The sequence below is a fragment of the Misgurnus anguillicaudatus genome, chromosome 21 (assembly GCF_027580225.2).
Source record: "Misgurnus anguillicaudatus chromosome 21, ASM2758022v2, whole genome shotgun sequence".
NCBI lineage: Eukaryota > Metazoa > Chordata > Actinopteri > Cypriniformes > Cobitidae > Misgurnus > Misgurnus anguillicaudatus.
The window spans coordinates 22588708-22610900 of NC_073357.2; the positions used below are offsets into that span (position 1 = coordinate 22588708).

At 37.1% G+C, this 22193-nt stretch overlaps 2 protein-coding genes across 2 annotated transcripts; one reads left to right on the forward strand and one right to left on the reverse strand.

Annotated features, from left to right (window-relative positions):
* On the reverse strand, positions 1–14009 carry ndufs2 (NADH:ubiquinone oxidoreductase core subunit S2). The gene is made up of 14 exons (XM_073859840.1): positions 13852–14009; positions 12774–12877; positions 12494–12684; positions 11148–11268; positions 10850–10962; positions 10639–10713; positions 10463–10540; positions 9316–9401; positions 7876–7995; positions 5771–5900; positions 4192–4294; positions 3887–3963; positions 3672–3729; positions 1–180 (listed from the first exon to the last, which is right to left on the reverse strand). The coding sequence occupies exons 1-14, from the start codon at positions 13950–13952 to the stop codon at positions 143–145; spliced, it is 1395 nt and encodes a 464-aa protein (XP_073715941.1). The 5' UTR covers positions 13953–14009; the 3' UTR covers positions 1–142.
* Positions 14010–14524: 515 nt separating this feature from the next.
* Positions 14525–20030, forward strand: tefm (transcription elongation factor, mitochondrial). Its single transcript, XM_055197106.2, has 4 exons — positions 14525–14673; positions 15224–15693; positions 15772–15921; positions 17934–20030. The coding sequence occupies exons 1-4, from the start codon at positions 14622–14624 to the stop codon at positions 18360–18362; spliced, it is 1101 nt and encodes a 366-aa protein (XP_055053081.2). The 5' UTR covers positions 14525–14621; the 3' UTR covers positions 18363–20030.
* The last annotated feature ends 2163 nt before the right edge of the window (positions 20031–22193 follow it).

Sequence of the window (22193 nt, forward strand, 5' to 3'; positions counted from 1 at the left end):
TAAAGTTTTTTAAAATATTTATTAGGTTTAGTAAGCATTTACACAATGACATATAGGAGAAACGTCGTCTTTCATAACATCACTAGCATGTATCGCAGAGATAGGATCACATTTAGATGCTCGGAGCAGCCAATGAAGTTCCTCAACGGTCCACCTCGCCAAACACGATATCCTGAGTGCCTGTGGGCAGAGAAACACTTGTAAGGCTTCTAAAGACGTTCTCTAGAATAGGAACTGCCAGTGTCTACTGCTGGGGGAAAGTTGTTCACAACTGAGTTGACTGTACTATCACTACCACTTCCTCTATTGGCAACACTCAGTACATGGAGTATTAATAATGACACTCTTTAGGTGCAAATGGACCTCGCAAATATAGACGTTTCGACAGACGCACGTGCATTGTCGCCATTACACGCCTGGACGGAACTTAACTTCCGGTCTCTGTTTGTTTAATGGTCTGGCTACTGGCTAAACTGAACTTTGTGACAAATACCACATTGAAAATAACACATTTTGGTTTCCTAAAGACAAGGGAAGATGGCATTTTTGGTCAGCGCTATATGAGGTTTGGCAGCCGATTTGTATTTAAAATTGTATACATTACATACAATTTACACAGTAACGTTAGTTCAGTGATAAGCTTTATCTATTTAAACTAAGGTAATCTACTTGCTGTTTATTTAGCTTGTTATCAGAAATAAACTACTGTAGAAGGACTCTGTTGTTATTGATTCTTGGAGAAGTTACCGGAAGTTACGTTTGTTCCACGAAAGCCGTCTATATAGGAAATTCCTACAGTGTCTTAAAAAAAAGAAAAACGATGAATTGCACTTATATAAATGCATAATACTAAATAACATAATATAGATCATAGGGTTGTCAATCGATTAAAATATTTAATTTAAATGAATTGCATGATCGTCATGAGTTAAAGGCGGGGTGAATGATTTTCGAAAAACACTTTAGAAAAGGGAGTCGGGCCGAGTACACACTTTTACGCATGTCTACTAAACAACATTGTTGCCTGGGTTGCGTATGTGTGGGGCGGGTCTATCAAAAGAAGGTCCAGATCCTATTGGGGTAGGGGCGTGTTTGTTTAGATGATTTCAAATATCAATTGGCTTTTCATGCACCACGCTTTTAAGGGGCTGGACACACCAAAACTTTTAAACGCGGCTGAAAACGCCTTGAGGACGCCGAATGCCAGCTGTTTTTCAGCTGAGTGCCAGCTTTCTTCAGATGAGCGCTTTGGTAGCTGTGATACTTCAGCTGCGAGCCGGTTGGTTGCTGTGGTAATGTCCCGCCCCTCCTCCACTGTGATTGGGCAGCCGTGTGAAACCTGACATTGACGAGCAGAGCTTTTCTTCCAAAGTTGAACATCTTTCAACTCTCGGTGCTCAGTGCCGAGCGCGGCAAAAAACGTCGGGCGCCGGTTTTCAGCGCGGAAGAAAACCGCTAGCTCCTGGCTTATTTGAAAAATGCAGAGTTTCCATTTAAAAAACTTCAAAACAATGCATGATTTCTTGGAATGACAAAACATGACAGAGCTACACCTTTTTCAAGTGGACAGAGTCAGCAAAGTTAATTTAGAGAAAAATCCTAAATTTCTTAAGGTTCAAAAAGAAAACTACCGCATCCATACCTTAAAATAATAGATTTGGCACACACAGTCAAAAACAAAATCAATATTATTTGATTGACATTGAGATAGACAGCTTTAAGATCTACAGTATAATGCAAGGATCTAACATAATGTTACACATCAGATATTTTCCTCAACAGTTAACGAAAAACTCTTAAACTCTTAAATCTGTGTGAATTCGTGTCAAAACAGAATTTTTTTTAAAACTGTAACTCTGTGTATGTGTATATATCGGGGTCGTGTGCACGCGCCTCAGATGTGTCAATCAGCGCGAGGAAGATCGTTTCTGAGTCTGGTCGCTCTTAATAACTCTTAACATCAATCAGGTGCCAAACTTTATCTCTCTTAATAATTAGTTTAACATCAAGGAAGTCCTGCACTGTTTAAAAAACGAAACCAACATCTCAGACACGCAAGTGGATGGACAACCATCCTCTATGTATTAGTAAAGCATTTAGGACGGTACACCTCTCAGAAAACCTCCAACTCATTTAGACAGCACGGGTCACATTTTCTGTCCAAAGCTGCGTCTCAATTTATCAAACTGTGGGCTAAACCAATGGTCAAACAGAAATTGCGTGTTGCACGTTAATAAAATTAGTGGCGTTAAAATGAATTTTCGTTAACGCGTTAACAACATGTTCATTTTGACAGCCCTAATAGATCAGTAATCTATGTACATTTAACATGCATACAATTTCGATGCATGTCTATAAAAGCTATTAAAAGTCAGTTGTTACCAGCTCTTCATGTTAAAATATGCCAAAAAAATATATTTCTGTAATTGCGTAGCATCTTTAAATTATTTAAGAATCGTTGCAGCTCTGCACATCAGTTCTCAGTGGCCAAGGCCAAAAAACCACAACTATTAAAAGCAGTCCACATGACACTGTCTTCTGAAACCATAAGATAGCTATGTGAGAGGAACAGAAAACTCACTTGCATTCCCCCCACTAACATGCACTCGTGTTTAGCTTGCATTTATCATTGACAGTCATTGGCGCCCCAAAAAAAGTGTTGCTTTTTGTGTAGCGGCCAATGCACTTCTCCATTTCTGGCTATGGAAGGGGCCAGCAGCAGTAAAAAAATTTACTTCAACTTTAGGCCGTTCCTTACACAAACGTATGTGTCTTTTAAAGATGAATATAGCACAAAGGTCATATAGATAAATCCAAAGGTGCTTATTTCTGACCCTGTTAGTAAAATCCAGGCTAAAGTCACAATCTATCTATATGATTAGGAAGTTTGATTTTAAACTATAATTTCAATCTTTGACATGACCTTAGTCAATAGAAAAGATATGGGTAACACTTTACAAAAAGGTTGCATCAGCGATTGTCACAATCAAACCATTCTGTTTAATCATTATAAATACAATGTCATACGTGTTATTAAAGACATATTTATATTTTTGTGTAATATAAACTTAACCTGTCAAAATGACTTGCAGCATCTGGGTTAACGTGTGTTATTAGTTTTGAGCGGTTGTTATCTGGGAATAACAAACCTGCAAATGTCACGACTGGCCAATCAGAATCAAGCATTCTAACGTGCCATGTAATAACATTAGTAAATGCACATGTAACTAACACAAATAACTATTGATATTAACTAACATTAACAAAAATTGATTTGTGCTGAAAAACTATATTGTTCATTGTTTGTTCATGTTAGTTAAAGCATTTACTAATGTTTACTAATACAACCTTATTTGTAAAGTGTGACCAAGATATCAAGGTTATTTCACAGAGCGTCCTTTACATTATGTAGGATGAAAAAATGGTTTTCAGAGACCGAGTCACATCTGGTTTGTTTTTCTTGTGTCGTTGTTTGGCAATAGAAGAACAACTATTCTGAAAATGTCAACTTTTGCGTTTATCAAATAAATTAAACAGTATAAGGGTTTGAAGTACAGTACAGTAAATGACAGAAATTAAATATTTGTGACTTTTCTTTAATTATAAAAATAAAATGTGATATTAAGCAGAACACATTGACTTATTTACAAAAGTCTAATAATAATCCTTACCAATGATGGCCACCACATCAGCAAGCATGTGTCCTTTAGACATTTTATCTAAGCCAGCCTGAGGAACAAACCAGACCACATCAGTATGATAACTTACTATTTAGAAATAAATAAATATAGGAGGAGTGCTGTTATAAAGACATCTTTGTTCATCTCGTGTTTGATGAATGCTTTAAAAAACAATTTAACAGTAAAAAAAAAAGTGTTTTAATTACCAAATGAGCAAAGCCAGGTGCCTTGATCTTGCAACGGTAAGGTCTACTAGAACCATCAGATACCAGATATACACCAAACTCACCCTGCAACAGAATACAATTCATTTCAGAGAAAAGTGACCACAAAGAAATTACCAAACAACCCACATACATAGTCCATACATACATGCAGACCTACAAATACAGCCAAAACTTAGAAGTTAAAAAAAATACCACCAACAATGGCAATATGGTCAATACATTTCTCTTGGGAAAGCTGATGGTGTGAGAAATCATTTAGGTCAATACATACTCATTCAGCGAACACTCACCCTTTGGTGCTTCAACAGCTGTATATGTGGATCCTGGAGGAACCTGATAGCCCTCCGTGTACAGCTTAAAGTGATGAATGAGAGACTCCATGGAGCTCTTCATATCAAAAACATACATTCAATTATTAAAAAAAAAAAAAACATTAAACTGTAAAACTGTAGTCTCAGCTTAATATGTAAAGAAATAATGTAGGATCACTTTATATTTAAGTGTAAACCTTTAAACTCTAACATCAAAACAAAAATGAAACACAAATCAATGGGCATGAGTTTGAAGCAAGATTAGCTGTTTATTAAAAAAAATGGATGGAAACCTTTAAGTTTTAAAGGGATAGTTCACCCAAAAATGAAAAAAATTCTATCATCATTTCCTCACTCTCATGTTGTTACAAACCTGTATAAATTTCTTTGTTTTGATGAACACGAAGGAAGATATTTTGAGAAATGTTTGTAACCAAACTGTTTGTGTGGCCCTTTTACTTCCATAGTATTCTTTTGTCCTACTATGAAAGTGAATATGAAATATGCTCATGATCGTTTTGGTTACAAACATTCCTTAACATGTCTTCCTTCGTGTTCGTCAGAACAGGGAAGTTCGTACGGTTTTGCGGCAACATGAGAGTGGGTAAATGATGACGGAGTATTCATTTTTGGATTAACTATTACTTTAAGTATGTTTCATTAACCCCTGGTTTCACAGACAAGACTCAAGCTCAAGTCCTAGACTAAAACACATGTTCAAGCTGTGTGTCTCAACTGAAAATAACTTTGACTGAAAGATCTTAAAATATGCCAGTGCCATTGGCTTTGTTACACACAAGTAACATCTTTATCTAAAGCGGGAGTGGGGAACCCTGTGTCCTGCACTGCAAAATAAGGATTTTCAAGAAAAAAAATCGTAGTATTTTTGTCGTTTTCAGTAAAAAATATCTAAAAATTCTGTTTCTTGATGAGCAAAATGACCCAAGAAAATAAGTCTAGTTTTAGACCAAAAATATCAAATTTAAGTGATTTTGTGCATAAAACAAGCAAAAAAATCTCCCAATGGGCTAAGCAAATTTCCCTTAAATTTTTCTTTCGCATTTAGTGTTTAAGAAAAATTTTCAAGATTTTTTGCTTACCCCATTGGCAGATTTTTTTGCTTGTTTTATGCACAAAATCACTTAAATTGTATATTTTGGGTCTAAAAACTAACTCATTTTCTTGGGTCGTTTTGTTCATCAAGAAAAAGCATCTTAATTTAAGAATATTTTTCAGATATTTTTACTGAAAACAAGACAAAAATACTAAGAAAATGTTTTCTTGAAAATCATTTTTTGCAGTGTGGAGGGCCACTGTCCTGCAGAGTTTAGTTCCAACCCTAATCAAACACATCTACATTTCATTTAAAAGTAATCCTGAAGACTTTAGATTTTTCAGGTGTGTTTAATTAGGGTTAGAACTAAACTCTGCAGGACAGTGGCCCTCCAGGACCCAGGGTTCCCCACCCCTGATCTAAAGCTTGTTTATAAAAGCCTTGTCTGCGAAACCAGGCCAACATGTCTATGTAGTGCAAGCTCAATACACATCTTACCTTCATCTCAGATCTTTTGGGTGGGGCAACTTTAGCATCATCTACCTTGATCTCTCCAGTGGGCATTTTGTTTAGACACTGATGCATGATTCGCAGAGACTGTCTCATTTCCTCAATACGGCACAGATATCTAAAACACAATTAACATGATTTTGACGAGTGCAAAATGAATGGGCAAATTAGTATATTGCATGAATGCAAAGTATACATTTCTATAATAATCTAATCAAGTTATCTGTGGTATCCAATTTGGTTGCACTTTATTTCACTTTAGACATTCTAGGGCACCAGATAACACCTCAGCAGCGTCGTACATCAGCAGGGTCACGACAGTGTGGTGAACACGTATTCACAACAGACCCGGAAGAGAAGACGATGCTGAATTAAGTTGTAATTTTTGTTATTTTTTAACCAAAATGTATTTTAGATGCTTCAACACATTCTAACTGACCCACTGATGCCACATGGACTACTTTGATGATGTTTTTATTACCTTTCTGGACATGGACAGTATACCGTACATACATTTTCAATGGAGGGTCAGAAAGCTCTGACTAAATCTAAAACATCTTAAACTGTGTCCCGAAGATGAACGGAGGTCTAATGGATTTGGAACAACATGAGTCATTAATGACATTATTTTAATTTTTGGATGAACTAACCCTTTAAATTCAGAAGAATGTCTCTTATGCTGCGTTTACACTAGCCGCGGTAGAGGCGTCAAGCGCGAGTGATTTCAATGTTAAGTCAATGTGAAGACGCGTTGACGCACGTCTGGAGGTCTCACGGTGCGTCTAGTTCGCACGAATGGCGCAAATTGAGCATCTGGCACGGTACACGCGAATGGTGTTTTTTGTGCATTTTGCGTTTGTCGCAAATTACGCCCGTGTTAAAAAATGTGAACTTTGGCGGTTTTTTGCGCCGCGTTAACCAATCAAAAGCCTGCTTGCTGCTGTGGTGGCAGCCCCGCCCGGAGTCACTCATTTAACACGGAGGGACGCTTGATATTGTTCATGAGCAGTCACCCGGAGCTATACGACGCAAGTTCTTATTTCTATAGAGACTGGAATAAAAAGGACCTTACTTAGAAGAGTGTCAGTGAGGACATTGGCCAACCTGGTAAGTTGTAAATACACATTTCACTTTTAAGTCACGTGACATTTATCGACCCGCGCCGTTTATTTTCCCCCTATAGACGGTTTCATTGGAAGCACGTGATACACGTCGGGATCCGAACTTTACTTCCGATTTCGTTTTTTTAATGCTCTGACTAGTTGCTAAACTGATCTCTTGAACAAATGCCTCGTCGAAAACACAAATGTTTAGGTTTCCTATGTAATCTGTGTGTTGTTTTTTTGCTTGTTATATTAATAAACTACGTTTAAAGAACTTTGTTGTTATTTATTGTTAGCGGAGTTTACCGGAAGCTACGTGCAGCCGCTTGTTTATGTTGTTACTGCCGAAACCGTCTATAGTAAGGTGACCAAATACAAATTGGTAACTCTCTCGATAAATGGCATCAACATCAGCCATCTTGCAAACAGACAACCGCTAGAAGAAGTGGATTTTGCCTCTGACGCGCGTCAAATGCTTGCGTGTCTACTTCGCTCTAGATGCTCAAATGCATTCAAACTGTTCAAATGGCAAACTAGGCGTGGTAGAAGCAATTTTGACACGTTGGTGTAAACGCAGCATTAGAAGACAATCACAATAAAGTGTTAGTAGATGAAAAGCAGATAATCTACAAATACTGCATCTGGAAGTTGGCAGGAAGTTGCAAGAAGTGAACTACATTTAAGTTAATATGGAAATAAACTATTACCTCCAATTTTTCTCTTTCTCCAATATAAATGTTACATAATGTTTATTTGATCATGATTTTAAAATCTCTCTCATGACACATGAAAGATCATATCGGAACAAGTTCTATAGCTTATCTTTTAAAATGACACATTTCACAAGTGATACCATCAGTGCGCGTGTGGGGAGTCAAAATGCCTAATACCAAATTAAACATGTGGTTACGTTTAGATTTCCTGTCATTCTTGGTTTGTAAAGCTCTTAAAAAGCTGCACTAGAGAACATTTTCACACGAGTGTGGTCACCTGTCATAGCAGTCGCCATTACTTCCGACAGCAATATCAAACTCCACCTCGTCGTACTTGTCGTAAGGCTGAGTTTTTCTCAGATCCCATTTAATACCAGATCCTCTCAGCATCACCCCACTGAAAAAGATAATGAGAGGCAATCAACATACAGTTACTGGAAAATTTTCCATAGAGTTCCTATGAAAATTTAATTTTAAAAAATTATAACATTTTACTGGTGCTTCCAAATGCCATTATTATAGGTTAAAATCCCAGCAAACACATATACTGATAAAACTGTATGCACTGTTAATCACTTTGGATAAAAATTTATGCCACATTCATTTATTTTGTGCAATAACATTGTGGACGAAATTTTACATGAAGTCAGAACTACCAATCCTTTAGGATTAATGTATTATTATGATAAGTATTTATGTGTGTAACAAATGTTTCATAGGGACAGGATGTCTCAACTCAAGCCTGGTGAAAGTTTGTGTGTGACGAAACAACAGATGCAGGTGGAGGGAACAAATAATAGACTGCAGAATGAAAATATTACATTTAACATATATAAGTTTAGCCACAGGATGATCTAATCTAACATTTCAAACTTCAACTTTGCCCAGTAACAGCAGAGGCCGAACCAATCATATTAGAGAAAAATATTCACGGCTATCTGAAGACATTTTTAAAATAGGATCAGGCCGAGCTCAGGCGTCTCGTGGAGTAACCTAGGTCAGGTGTTTAGAGGGAATTTTTTACACAAACTTGTTCATCCACAAACTGTGTCCCTTTTGATTTATAGTGAATTATTAAAGGGGAAATTTCACAAGACTTTTTAAAGATGTCAAAAAAATCTGTGGTGTCCACAGAGTACATGTGTGAAGTTTTAGCTCAAAATACCCCACAGATAATTTATTATAGCATGTTAAAATGCTGTTTTGGGTGTGTCCTTTTAAATGCAAATGAGCTGATCTCTGCACTAAACGGCAGTGCTGTGGTTGGATAATGCAGATTAAGGGGCGGTGTTATCCCCTTGTGATTGCCAAATTTCAATAACCTGTTTTTCCACATGCTTGCAGAGAATGGTTTACCATAACTAAGTTACTGGGTTGTCCTTTTCTAGGTTGATTGAAGCGCTGGGGACCCAATTATAGCACTTGAGAAAAAAAGTCATCAAGATTTTTATGATATGTCCCCTTTAAAACTTGAAGGAAATGCTAATTCAACTATTTTATTTCACTTAATCATCTCACTTATTATTTGTTTTTCCTACTATGAAAGTCAATGGTTTAACCAGCTGTGTGTGTTTCATCATCTTTTATCAAATTTTCTTCTTTTGTGTTCATCGGAAAAAAGAAATCCATACAGGTCTAATCAATATGAGGGTAAGTAAATTAAAACAGAATTGTAATTTTTGGGTGAACTATTCATTTAATAACATATCTGTTTAACCTGAAGCCATAGTTGAGTGCATCCTCTGCTCCAATAACACCAATGCCAACAGTTCGATTCTTCCAGATACGATTGTTGGTCAGCATCTGAAACAATATCAATCATATTTAAATCATATGCATACATGGCTGCCAATAAATAAAACAATTCATCAACAATTGCTCCTGTAAACTGGTAGAATACTATACGTACACTAAGAAAGGATGTGTTCATTTTTTTATTGTTTTTAACACATAAAGGGGTGGTTTCCCAGACTGGGATTATCTTAGTCCTAGACTAAAATAAATGTAAGAGCTGTCCAAACTAAAAACAACATGCACTGAAATATCTTAAAACACATCAGTTTTGCCTCAAAATGCACACAAGTAATGTTTTTAGTAAGGAATGCTTGTTAAAACTAGTTATATTTCGTAATTAAACTAAGGCCTAGTCCTGGCCTAAACTAATCCCTGTCTGGGAAACCACCCCTGTGTGTTATTTTAACACAGTATGTGTAATTTTAAAAGTAACACAAAATGTGTTGTCCCATTAATAACACAGAGATGTGTGGATTCTGGGACAATGCATTTAGTGTTGTTGCTAAACTAACACTGATTGTGTTGTTTATAACACATCCGTTCTAAAAGTGTAGTTTATCGAATTTAATGGTACGCTATATAATTCGGTGCTCTCTTTTGACATCTGCAGTTGAAACATAAAACTGCAAGTCACTTGTGAGAAATGTTTTTTAAGCAAGTTGTATTTCAGCACTGCGCTCTGCCTGATAAATCTGATGATTTATATGTGGTTGCTACTGATCACTGCATCAACAGAGCAGATCTGACTCCAAATGTTACTGATAGAGCAAGAATAAAATACTTGCTTTTTTAAAGTGAGTTGCTTAAACGAATTGTTTATCTACAGCAATGCCGTGTTTTGTTTACATTCATGATGCAACATACAAGGACAAAATGATAAAAGTCTGAAATTAACTACCAAATTAAATCCATTAACTTTGTAATTATATTTTAAATGAACAAGTAATTCAAAACTCATCTGTAGTGTACCTTTAAAATGCAAAGTATCTATCCACTGGGGAACAACTGTGTATTAATTGCATGAGCATATTTTTTTCTGTCTGACATGTGCTGTGTTTGGGTCCACATACCTCCTCAACTTCATCAATACGAATAGAGAAATTCTTGCTCCATTCATAGATGTCATCCATGAGACCAAGAGGCATGTCCTACAATAAAAGTGTCCAGCAGATTACCAATTTAATTCCACTAAACTACGTAATAAAAAAATCAACATTTGAACAAAAATACTTGATAAAGTAAGCACCTGATGAACTCCACCGGGTCTGACGTATGCAGCATGCATCCTGGCTCCAGATACTCTCTCATAGAACTCAAACATCTAAAAGATATAAACACTTTATTAACTTCATATACTGTACGTACAATAACATAAAATCAATTTGTAAGCAGCACATTGCTATTAAAGAAAGCACATAGGACCAACTTAACAGCAGTATACTTGCAGTACACCTTACCTTTTCTCTCTCCTCAAACATCCAGAAGAAGGGGGTCATGGCTCCAATATCAAGAGCATGGGTGGTGATGCCCATAATGTGGTTCAGGATACGGGTCATTTCTCCATACAGAACTACAAAGGCAACATAACACATTTACGTGAAGCAAGATACATTCCAAATAGATAAATACATGGTAGCAAAAATAAATTAAATGCAAGGACCAAATGACTTTTATAGGCATTGTAATAGTGTAGTAATAGTGACCCTATATGATTAGAGATCAATGATGCTAAATTGAAAAGCCTTTGTATCTGACCTCTGATCCACTGTGCACGGGGTGGAGCCTGAATGTTAAGCAGCTTTTCAACAGCGAGGGCGTAGGCCTGCTCATTACACATCATAGACACATAGTCCAGTCTGTCAAAGTAAGGAAGTGCCTGTAGCAACACAAACACATGCATCATTTTTTAAACTTTTTTTTATACAAAGAACATTGCAAACACCAATCTGACGAGAGAGAGAGAAACAAAAATTTCGGTAGCATTTACATTTAGCCTCATAGATTATTTCTTAAAAAGACTACACTTGTTGATGGTTCCCCTTAATGTGCGTTCACACCAGCCGTGGTAGAGGCAGCAAAAACGCACTATTCGTGCATAGTTGGACGCTTGAACATTTTGAGTTTACTTGCTTCATTCGCGCGTAAAAGCTGCGTGTGAAATTCAAGTCATTCGAGACATTCAGGCGGAAATTCGGGTCATGGGAGGGGCTTTTGCGACTCCACTCGCTCCCTGTAATCACGTCACTACTAGAGCAAGCTCCTAATCGGTTAATGAGGCGCGAATATCCGCCAAACTTCCCATTTTTCAACTTGCGTTTTTCCTGCAGCAATGCTCAATTCGCGCCATCTGTGCTGTCACTTGCTCCAAACCTGATTAAGGGTAAGAGGTGCACAAACACGCAGAAGACAGTGAATGAGTGCAGTCTCCGGTCGTTTCATTTCAAGCTACTGTAAACTTCTGTCACCACAAGAAAGAGCCCACCTTTCCCATCATTCGATTGGACAATGGAAAAACGAGAATGACGTCTGGTGCTTTTCCACTCAGAGCGCTCCTGCAAAAACGTGTGGCACAGGAAGCGGTCAAAACGCGAGGCTTTTGGCGCAGATAAACAGCGCGCATCAGGCTCATATTTGACATTGGATGAAAACCTCAGGTAGTCAATAGGTGTGTTCGAGATCATCCGGCGCTGCGCAGACCGATCGGCGAGGTTTGCCGCTTGCAGTCGAGGGAGGAACTGAAGACGGAGCCGTCAAGCCGGACACCTGCTGCTTGCCGTAGTGACGTGTGCGCCGTGTTTCCTTGTTTTTAATCGCGAATGAAGTGAATTAGATGCTGAATTTGATAAAAACAAATCTTTTAATAAAAAGTTGCAACCAGAAACATTTCATATCGAATATTTTTATTGCTGCTTATACTGTATTCCCGAAAATAACGGGAAACAAGCCTTTATTATTAAAATACCAATAGAGTTTGTTATTTTCATTTTTATTTTATTACACAACACAATATAACATATTTATGCATATTAACGTGTTTCTTTCTTTGTTAACCAATAGACGGTAAAGTGCAATCCATCAGGGTGCGTATAATCTTCATGTACCTGCAGATATGTCTTGTACTCAATCAGTTTCTCAGTGCCACGGTGCAAGAGGCCGATGTGCGGGTCACATTTCTTCACAGACTCTCCACTCAGCTCCATCACCAGACGTAGTACACCATGAGCCGCTGGGTGCTGAGGCCCAAAGTTGATGGTAAGGTTGGACACTTCTTTCTCTGCTGGTGGGTCCTTATCTGAAAGACAACAAGAGATTTTAGAGTATTATGAGAGCTTTCTGTTTGTTTGTAAAAATGTGGTATGACAGTCACTAGATCAAACCAACCATTCCAAGGTGGAGGTGCCCATTTCTCAGTGATGGCACTGGGATACATCACCGCTCCAGCATACTGCTCCGTCCACTCTACATCTGGCTGCCATTGCTTCAACCTGAAAAGCAGTGGGTATACTGGTAATGTCATCGATTAACGTAAAATAATGCTGGCATTTTTCTCAGAACTAACTCCTCTTTCCTTAGACATCTTTACATTATTTTGACCAACAGCTCCTGGTGGAGGAGCATGGTCATGTGATCCAACCAATCCACATGAATGTTTCGTGACAGTTTTTGCAGCATCCCGCCTCCACCCCATCGCCTCACTCTTAGCTAATACATCTATCCCAGTTAAGGGGGTGTATGAGTGTACTCGGAGTTCGGGCTAAAATTCCAAGCTTGGAGCCCTACTCTCAGACAGCACGCCAAATATGCTTTATCATCATATCACCCTACAGATGACAGATTAATGTGAACTCGTGAAAAGGATGTATGGAGCACCTTCAAGTTCTCATAGGAAACTTGATTCACAAAAGTTTGACAAACAGAAAGTTTAGAAATACCAACATAACCAAGTGTTTTGCTATTAGTATTTTTCTTTAAGATAAATGACACTTGTTTTATATCTTGTTATATCCTTATATCCTATTAGCTAATGCAGTGACACGCTTCTAAGAGTACTGTAAATACTTTAAGGTGCCACTATTTACAGGTTGTTTGCTTTGGTAGCGGATTTCAAACGGTAACTTATACAACTAAACTGCATACGTGTCGTAAACAGGATGTGATATAAAATAATATATGATGTGTCAATCATATAACCGGAGAACTGTTTATTTACTGATGTTTCGTCGCTACCGCTTTCTTGCTTATTTTCAGCGACGGTTTAAAAAAATGACTAAAATTCAATAAACGTGTAATAATAAGGATTTGTAATAGGTGTTTTAAGTATTATCAATTTCCACGTTTGTCAAATACAACTCAAAGTCGCAAGAGAATTGGTTATCAAATCTAAACAAGGCTACCAGAGCTATCCTCTATCTACATAAACATATTCAAAGCACTGCATTGATGATCATTAATGCTTTACCTCTTCTGAAGCAAAACACACGAGGGAGTGGTGACGCTAGTGTTTAAAATCACTGAAGGACGTCCGAGTCTGGAAAGCGACCTCAGCATAGTCGCCGCCATCTTTCCCCTCTGTCAACCCGCTTCTGGTGCTGCTTCAGCGCTGCAATCTTCACGGCGGAGTGAGTTAACGCCACTCTGACGCCATCTGTCAGTAGGAGGTTTAGATTGTCAATAGTGCGTCCACGCAAAAAATAGCCACCAGATGTCACCCAACACTTTAGTTGTTGTTTTATTGACCAAAACACTTACAAAATTGTGCCATGTACACATTTGTAACATTAACAAACAATCAAAAGGAAAAATAAGTAAAAAATATAATTACATAAAATAAGGAGAGAAAGAAAAAAAGAAAAAGCTCGAAATTATATAAGAGTTTGAACATTGAAAGCAATGTATGACTTTTTAGTAATTTTTTGTTTTTTTATGCCCATCAAAGACAAAACGTAAGAATACTAATCGCCCAGAAATATTGACAAAAGGGCTTCTTTCTCAGAGATTTGCATTTGTGGATAAAATATTTGCTAAGTAAAATATAAAGATTAACAATATACTGAATACAATATTTTGAATTATTATTACTTTTCAAGAAAATAATATTAAAAGTATTTGCACAAAATGCACAGACACGCGGAACCACGTACATCCACACTATGTTTCCGGACGAGCCATTATGAAGATGGAACGTAGGGTAATGCACAGGGCAAACTTGTAACAGAAATATTGCGCTTGATGTCAAGCATGTGGCTCGCTAAACCCCTTGTGACATCTTTCGTTCTCAAAGGTAACTAGAAAAGTTTATGTTGGCTTGACAAAGCCTGCCCTGAACGTTTTATGTGGACTTTTTAAGTAGTCTAGCTTGCTGATAGCATGTTTTAGTATAAAGACTGTATGGTTTAACGTGAAGGCTGCATGATCTATCATGAATCTAGTGATGTATCATAAATCTAGCAGGATTAAAGAGCCAACCTCATGTCTCTACGATGTTATGCAGAGAGATATAGGTGTTGCTACACGGTTGCTAGGGCACTCTGTTCGGCTGCTATAAAGTGAAAAGGCATCCACCAATGATACTCCATAACCCTTATGTCTCTACCTACACTTTTTATTCCTAGAGGGTGTGTAAATATTGTGTGTGCAAATTGTAGAATTTTACCAAGTTTTAATTGTTGGAAAGTTTGATCTAATTTGGAATGATTATTTTACTTGAATACAATTAGTTTTTGCTTAAAGTTTTTGTTGTATTGCGCTAATGACTTCCATTATTTTCATCTGATTGCATTGTATATTTGTAGGTGTGTGTGTGTTTATTTTGGTTGTTTTTTTTATTGTAGGACATTATGGTCTGTTCGTTCATCCTGTGACGTCGCTGCCTAAATATGCGCTCAGATTCTTGCACTGCAGCTGTTGCAGGAGAAGTGGAATAATTGCCGCTGGGTTGGACACCATGAATGAATCCCCTTCCTCTAAATTATGCCAAGAGAACTGTGAACCCCTGGACTCATGTTATACAGCAGAGCAGTGTGCTGTCATCCTCCAGCGTCTTAATACAGCCACAGAGTCTGAACTGACACAGATCAAACTGCTGAGAGGACGGAAAGCTGTCAACATTATAAACTACCGAAACAGACATGGACCGTTCAGCAGTCTGGAAAATGTCACTCATGTGCCTTTACTGAAACACAAGAGCGCTGTCACAGTCTTTGACTCCATCCTTAAACCAGCTCAGAATATGGAGAAAAGAAAGGGAAAAGTCCACCTGGCCAAATTTATAAGACCTGAAGTTGACAGAGCTGTTTTGGAAGTAAGTTTAACTTCTCATCCAAAATATTTAATAACACGTTTGAAGACTTTCTGCAGTGTTCTGTTCTTTGTGTTGCAGGATGCAAATTCGATTGTGTCTATTGTCTGTGGCACTAATAAAATCGCTTGGACGCATATGAATCGAGCACTGACTGTTTTAGACTGGCAGCAGGAGGAGTGCAAGAGTTTTTTGAATGGGACATACATGGCATCGGATTATTTGGAGGATGTGAGTTGAGAAATGGTTCAGTGCTTAATGCTTTTTATTAAAGGTGTAGCGGAGGATTTTCTCAGATTTTAGAAAAGAACCGCCGCCTTCACGTTTTTTAAAAATGCCATTGCGCAACACTCCTGATTGACAGCTATGAGGACCAATAGTCTTGATGATTCACCCGGAAAAAGAAAATCCTCCGCAATACCCTTAAGTTAAAAATGCTTTTTGTGAAGTAAAAAACATAGAAATGTTCATTACTCTAATCAATTTCTTTAAAATGGAGATCCGTTTTGGTACACGGGCAGTCATAAGGGTTAAAGGACAAGTTTGGTATTTTACACTTAAAGCCCTGATTTCATTGTTTATGATGAAATAGAACGGTTTTGACTGAAATTTGGACATATGATGCTGGCCCGACAATTTTCGGTTTCTGTTGTATCACCTCCCACCTCTATAATGGTTGTATAGGTGCACAGGAACAATCCTTCCTAAAATGCATTAAACTTTCGTTTACTAAGACGTGAAACTCACCGTGTTGTCATGGGTGTTCACTGATATGCTCACACAAAAATCGCTGCAAAAGATGCTTTCAAGCAGTTGTTTTAGCTTTCATTGTAAACTTTTGGACCTATTTTTCCAAACGCCTCACACCCGTATATCCTTCTATTGAGAGCTTGAATAATAGACACTCCAGCCCAGTTGGTGGCGATAATCTGCCTTTGCCAATTGCAAGAATACAAACAAGGTTCCCGGCGCGGAGTAATACCGTACTTTACAGCACATCTAATACAAGTCAATGGAGTTGAACAAAAACTACGTTAAAACCTGTTGGAAAGCATCTTTGGCAGCGATGTTTGTGTGAGCATATCAGTGAACACCCCTGACCACTCGGTGAGTTTCACGTCTTTGTAAACGAAAGTTTAATGCATTTTAGGAAGGATTGTTGCAGTGGACCTATGCAGCCATTGTAGAGATGGGGGGTAACACAACAAACACCCAAAAATTCTCGGGCCAGCATTATATGTCCAAATTTCATTCAAAACCGTTCCATTTTCATCTGAAAACAGGGCTTTAAGTGTAAAATACCGAACTTGTTCTTTAAAAGTATATGAATTAAAATAATCGTTTGCCTCTTATAAGGTAAGCTAAGGCACCACATAGCTGATGATTGGCTTAATTTCCATCGTTAGCCAACCAGAGGCAGCAGAGTTCATACACAAGCATGAACAGTCAGTCCGAGCAGAAAGTCTTTTATAGTGTAAAAAAAAGTCTGGGCAGTCTTGCCAAACTGGTGACTTTGTCGCTAAATTAAGAAACTTTTTAGACCCCTTTAGCGACTTTATTAAAAAAGCAACTAGGACAAATCTAGCGATCTTTTCTGGCATGGTTGGAGACTTTTGGAAACTGCCGTGAAAGGATGCATCGCCCCATCCAAGGCACTCACATGCAGCCTGGTTCTCGCGCTGGCAAGTACAACGAGCTCAAAACAAACGTAGCGGACGCAAGCACAAAGTATAAAAAGCACAAACGTTACTTTTCCATAGTTGAGGTGAAAGGCAAGAATGTTTATGTAATGTGCAACTTATGCCCATGAAGAAAGAGTCTCTTCACGTCTGTAGCAAGTAATTCTGATCTAATAAAGCACCTCACATCATCACATGCTGGCAAAAAATTAGTGGTTTCTCTTTAGTGTCTTTAAGTGATTAGTTGAGAATCACATCAGCAAATCAGAGTACTGAAAACGGTCATATTTTACAGATAAATGTTGCATCAGGATAAAAATACAAAAATTAAACTGTTGATTGTTTAATATTGCCTGAGGTAGTTGCTTGGTAATATCTTTTAAGCAGTTATTTCTACAGTTAGCCCGTCATGTCTTGTTAGCTAGCTAAATATTCCATACGTGCATATGAAATCGCTCGTTATGATATTGATCTGACTTACATTGATTTACTTTTTTAGTGCGCCTTGTCTGTATCATAATAAACAAAACTTCAAATTCCAATGCATTTTTTTTTCAATCCCAGATCTCTACTGTTATTTCAAGATTTCCTGCAACTGATTTCTTTGTGGTGGAGAAGGCAAGTATCTCTCCCCAGAACACTTCCCTTTATCCGGTTATGGCTCACCTCCGGACAGTAGAAGCCATGCTGTTTGCTTTGCTTTCCCCAATGAGGGAGCCAGGAAGATCGCCCAAAGTCCTTAACATGATGCGCACAGCTGTGGGTCGCCATTTTGGCCTGATGGTGGGGGACAGTCGAGCGAGTGGAGCCGAGACCGTAAGGAAGATGATGACGGAGTCTGTGATCAAGCAAGAGCCACGAGTTATCTTTCCCCACAGTTTGGTGATGAAGCACAGAAACTCCTTTCAGATGAGCAGCAGAAACAAAGGGGAAGAACTGTGTGATGCTCTTCTACAGGCTGTTGCTTTTTTTGAATTCCTGCAAGTGAAGTGAATCACTACTGGATGACTTTTGCTTATGTGTTATTAGTATTCAGTTGTTCAACTTATCCCTTTGTGAAATCTATATCAGATTATGCCTCACTGCATGTGTTATGACATGATATGCAATATTTAAGTGAACTTTTGTTTGTTACACTTCATGTTAAAGGAAATCACAGCCGTTTTGTAAAATTTTACTATGTTCTTGCCTCAGCTTAGATGAATTAATACATACCTATATTTTTTCGGGGTGTGCACTTTATCTTTGTACAGTGCGTTGTGGATGTGTTGGCATTTGGCCTAGCCTTATTGGTTTCTTGGGATCCAGGCAGGGATGAATTTGGAAGCCACCGGGCACTTCCACGTTTTCTCTATTTAAAGAACTATATTTTATGGCGGAGGAGCACTTGGTTTGCAGCACTTCGACCTCGGCGGGCAGTAACGTCATCAATCCTGACTACTACCGCTCTCACTCAATATTGCTGCGCCCGAGGTCGAAGTGCTGCAGACTGGGTGCTCTTCTGCCATACAATAAAGTTCTCATTTTTTATCCGCTTAAAAATTTGCCACGTTTTATTTTGTGCCACTATACTTACTCGTGTAACTAATCATGTAACAGTCTTTAAGTAGGGAAAACGTGGAGGTGTTTGGTGGCTTCTGGATTCATCCCTGTTTGGATCCTATGGAATGGGTGGGGCTGGGCTGAATGCTAACACATTCACGGCAAGCTTTGCAAGGATTGGGTGCACGCATTGAATAAAAGATAGGTTTGTATTAATTCGTCTAAGATGATGTAAGAACATAGTAAAATATTGAAAAACGGTGGTGTTTTCCTTTTAAGGTTAAATTATTAGAAATGATTCATCACAAAAAATAAATGTAATTCTCATATGATTTAATCACTTATGCTATACCATATGAATATGACTTTATTTCTTCAGCTGAACATACATAATTTTATATTAAAATGACTAGTGGGATTAATATTCAGTATCTTTAAATCTAATTAGTTTTTGGGATGGCATAACGAGTAAATTACAGAGAAATTTTCAGCTATGAACTATTCTTTTAACATCAGTGTTGCTTTATTTAGTAACTGCTAAGTTGTCAGGAAAAAAATATGGTGTTAATAAAACGTGTAAAGCTTTATCTCAGTGTTGCTGACTATTTTAAATAAAAAAGTAGAAAAGTATACTTGGAATCTCACTATACTTTGTCACTAGATGACATCATGCACAAATTGTGTTTGCATTAGATTAGCAATAGCACTCAGATGTTTTAGATCTCCTGTACTTTGGCATACTGTATTTAACTAGATCCTGATGCCCAGTAAAGCTGTTCTCATTTAAAGGTGCCAAAGAATGCATTTACATAATATGTTAAATTGTTTTCTGTAGAAGGTATGTGGCTTAATTAAGTGCAAAAGTTATCCAGAGATGGATTTACATGTCTATTTACAACCCTAGGATTTGCATTTAGAATGAAATGGCCTATTATTACCTTATTTGAAAGTTCAATAGCTCTGCGTGTGTGTGTGTGTAAACAGACCTTATGTTAAGCATGTATCAGAAGAAGATACAATATTTGAGAAATAATCAATTGTTTGATTGTTAATGGACATTTTTGATTATGGACCTGCAAAACGTACTGTAACATCAATAGTAGAACTTTAGCCTAAAAGTTAGCATATAGCACTAACTCGGCAGTCACAACTTTGATTTTAGCATGTTAACAACGTTGTAATTAATTTAATGTTTGGGCGTACATATCGACTGTTAACGTCACAGTTGGTGTTATGTTGAGGTTTTTTGCATGCACGAGGTTTACATAAGAAAAAAACAATTGTGTTTGAGGCTCACGATATGTCATCACCACAGAACTCTTATTATTCATCTATGCCTATGTAAATATAGTTTTCCATTCTACGGCACCTTTAAATATTTTCTGGTACTGTTGTGAAACAAGTATGAAGTAATGACTGAACCTGACCTCACAACTATGTTAACCAGCACTCACTTCCACTGACTGGCAATACTATATTGCACATGCGCAGCTCATTCACGTGTTATCTGCCAGATGGTCAGCTAAATGTGCTGACAGCTCCATCTCTTAATGTAGGAGATTTAATTGCAGATATAATGTGCATTGTGTGGTCAATGTATAATGTTCATATAATGTATTTTTGAGAGTGATAAATGTTTAATGGTTCCCATTAAGAGCACCACAGACTTGAGTCTGCTTGGGAAATGGGCACAGCAAGAGCAACTGTGCATAAAACAAGCTGTAAGCTCCATATTACATAAAAAGACAAGCACAAATCAATAATATTTAGGGCAATGAAAACTAACCCCTGTTTACACAATAATAGTCATGAAGCAATCATTCCTCTTAGGAATTAATCAACTCTATCACAGTACCTTGTACTGTACTGCTGTTCTTGCATTTGTCTTGCATATATCTATTAAATATATTGATTAAACTTTTGAGAGCGCTATTATATAATAGCGCTCTCAAAAGTTTAATCACATACAAAATAAAATGTTGTGTTTGCATAATATATATTTGTGTGTGTGTTGTGTGTAATTATTATGCATATATATATATATATATATATATATATATATAAATACACACATACATACATGTATAAATTGTTATTTATGTGTATAGATTTTTTATTTATCTTAAACAGTAGCTATCAAACTTTTTTGGCGTGCGGCCCCCATTGTGTACAGTGCATACTTTTATGCCCCCCCCCCAAATAGAATGTATGACACAAAACATTCCAAAACTTAAAATTACAATTAAACAAAACTTATTAAATTATACAATTTAGTGGTGTTGGTTAGTAGCCCTTTATTTCTGAGGTTTAAATACCCCAAATTTATAATAAATTCATGGATTTTATAAAATGGGGCCCCTGGCACCATCTCAGGGCCCCCCAATTTGAGAACCACTGATCTATAATATAAAATGTATCAAAATCTAAATATAAGATGTTACAGAAGTATATAAATGTTTCTTAAATACATTCATGCATGTGTGTGTATTTATATATACAAAATAATTACAAACAATAAACATATAAATATATTATGCAAAAACAAACATGTATTTTGTACACTGCAAAAAATGATTTTCAAGAAACAAAATCTTAGTATTTTTCTCTTGTTTTCAGTAAAAATATCTACAAATTCTTTGAGCAAAATAACCCAAGAAAATAAGTCGTTTTTAGACCAAAATATCAAATTTAAGTGATTTTGTGCATAAAACGAGCAAAAAATCTGCCAATGGGGTTAGCAAAAAAATCTTGAACATTTTTCTTAAACACTAAATTCAAGAAAAATAAGCTTACACCATTGGCAGATTTTTTTGCTTGTTTTATGCACAAAATCACTTAAATTTGATATTATTGGTCTAAAAACTAGACTTATTTTCTTGGGTCATTTTGCTCATCAAGAAAAAGCATCTTAAGTTAAGATTTTTTTTGATATTTTTACTGAAAACAAGACAAAAATACTAAGATTTTTTTCTTGAAAATCATTTTTTGCAGTGTACGTGATTAATCGCGATTAATCATTTGACAGCCCTAATATTTATACACATGGTACTTCTAAGAAACCAAGGTTGTATATTTCAAACACTGGAAGATGTGGGAGTTAAAAGTTTCATCTATATGTTTTTATAATTTAATAAATAAACATTGGGGGGGGTAATTGCTAGTTTTGATTATTTGGGGGGGTCCTCCCCTGTCCAAACCCCCCTGGAAGTTGATTAGATTAAAACACACCAATACTTCACACCGAATGTATTCATTCATATACACCACGCACTCAATACTTCA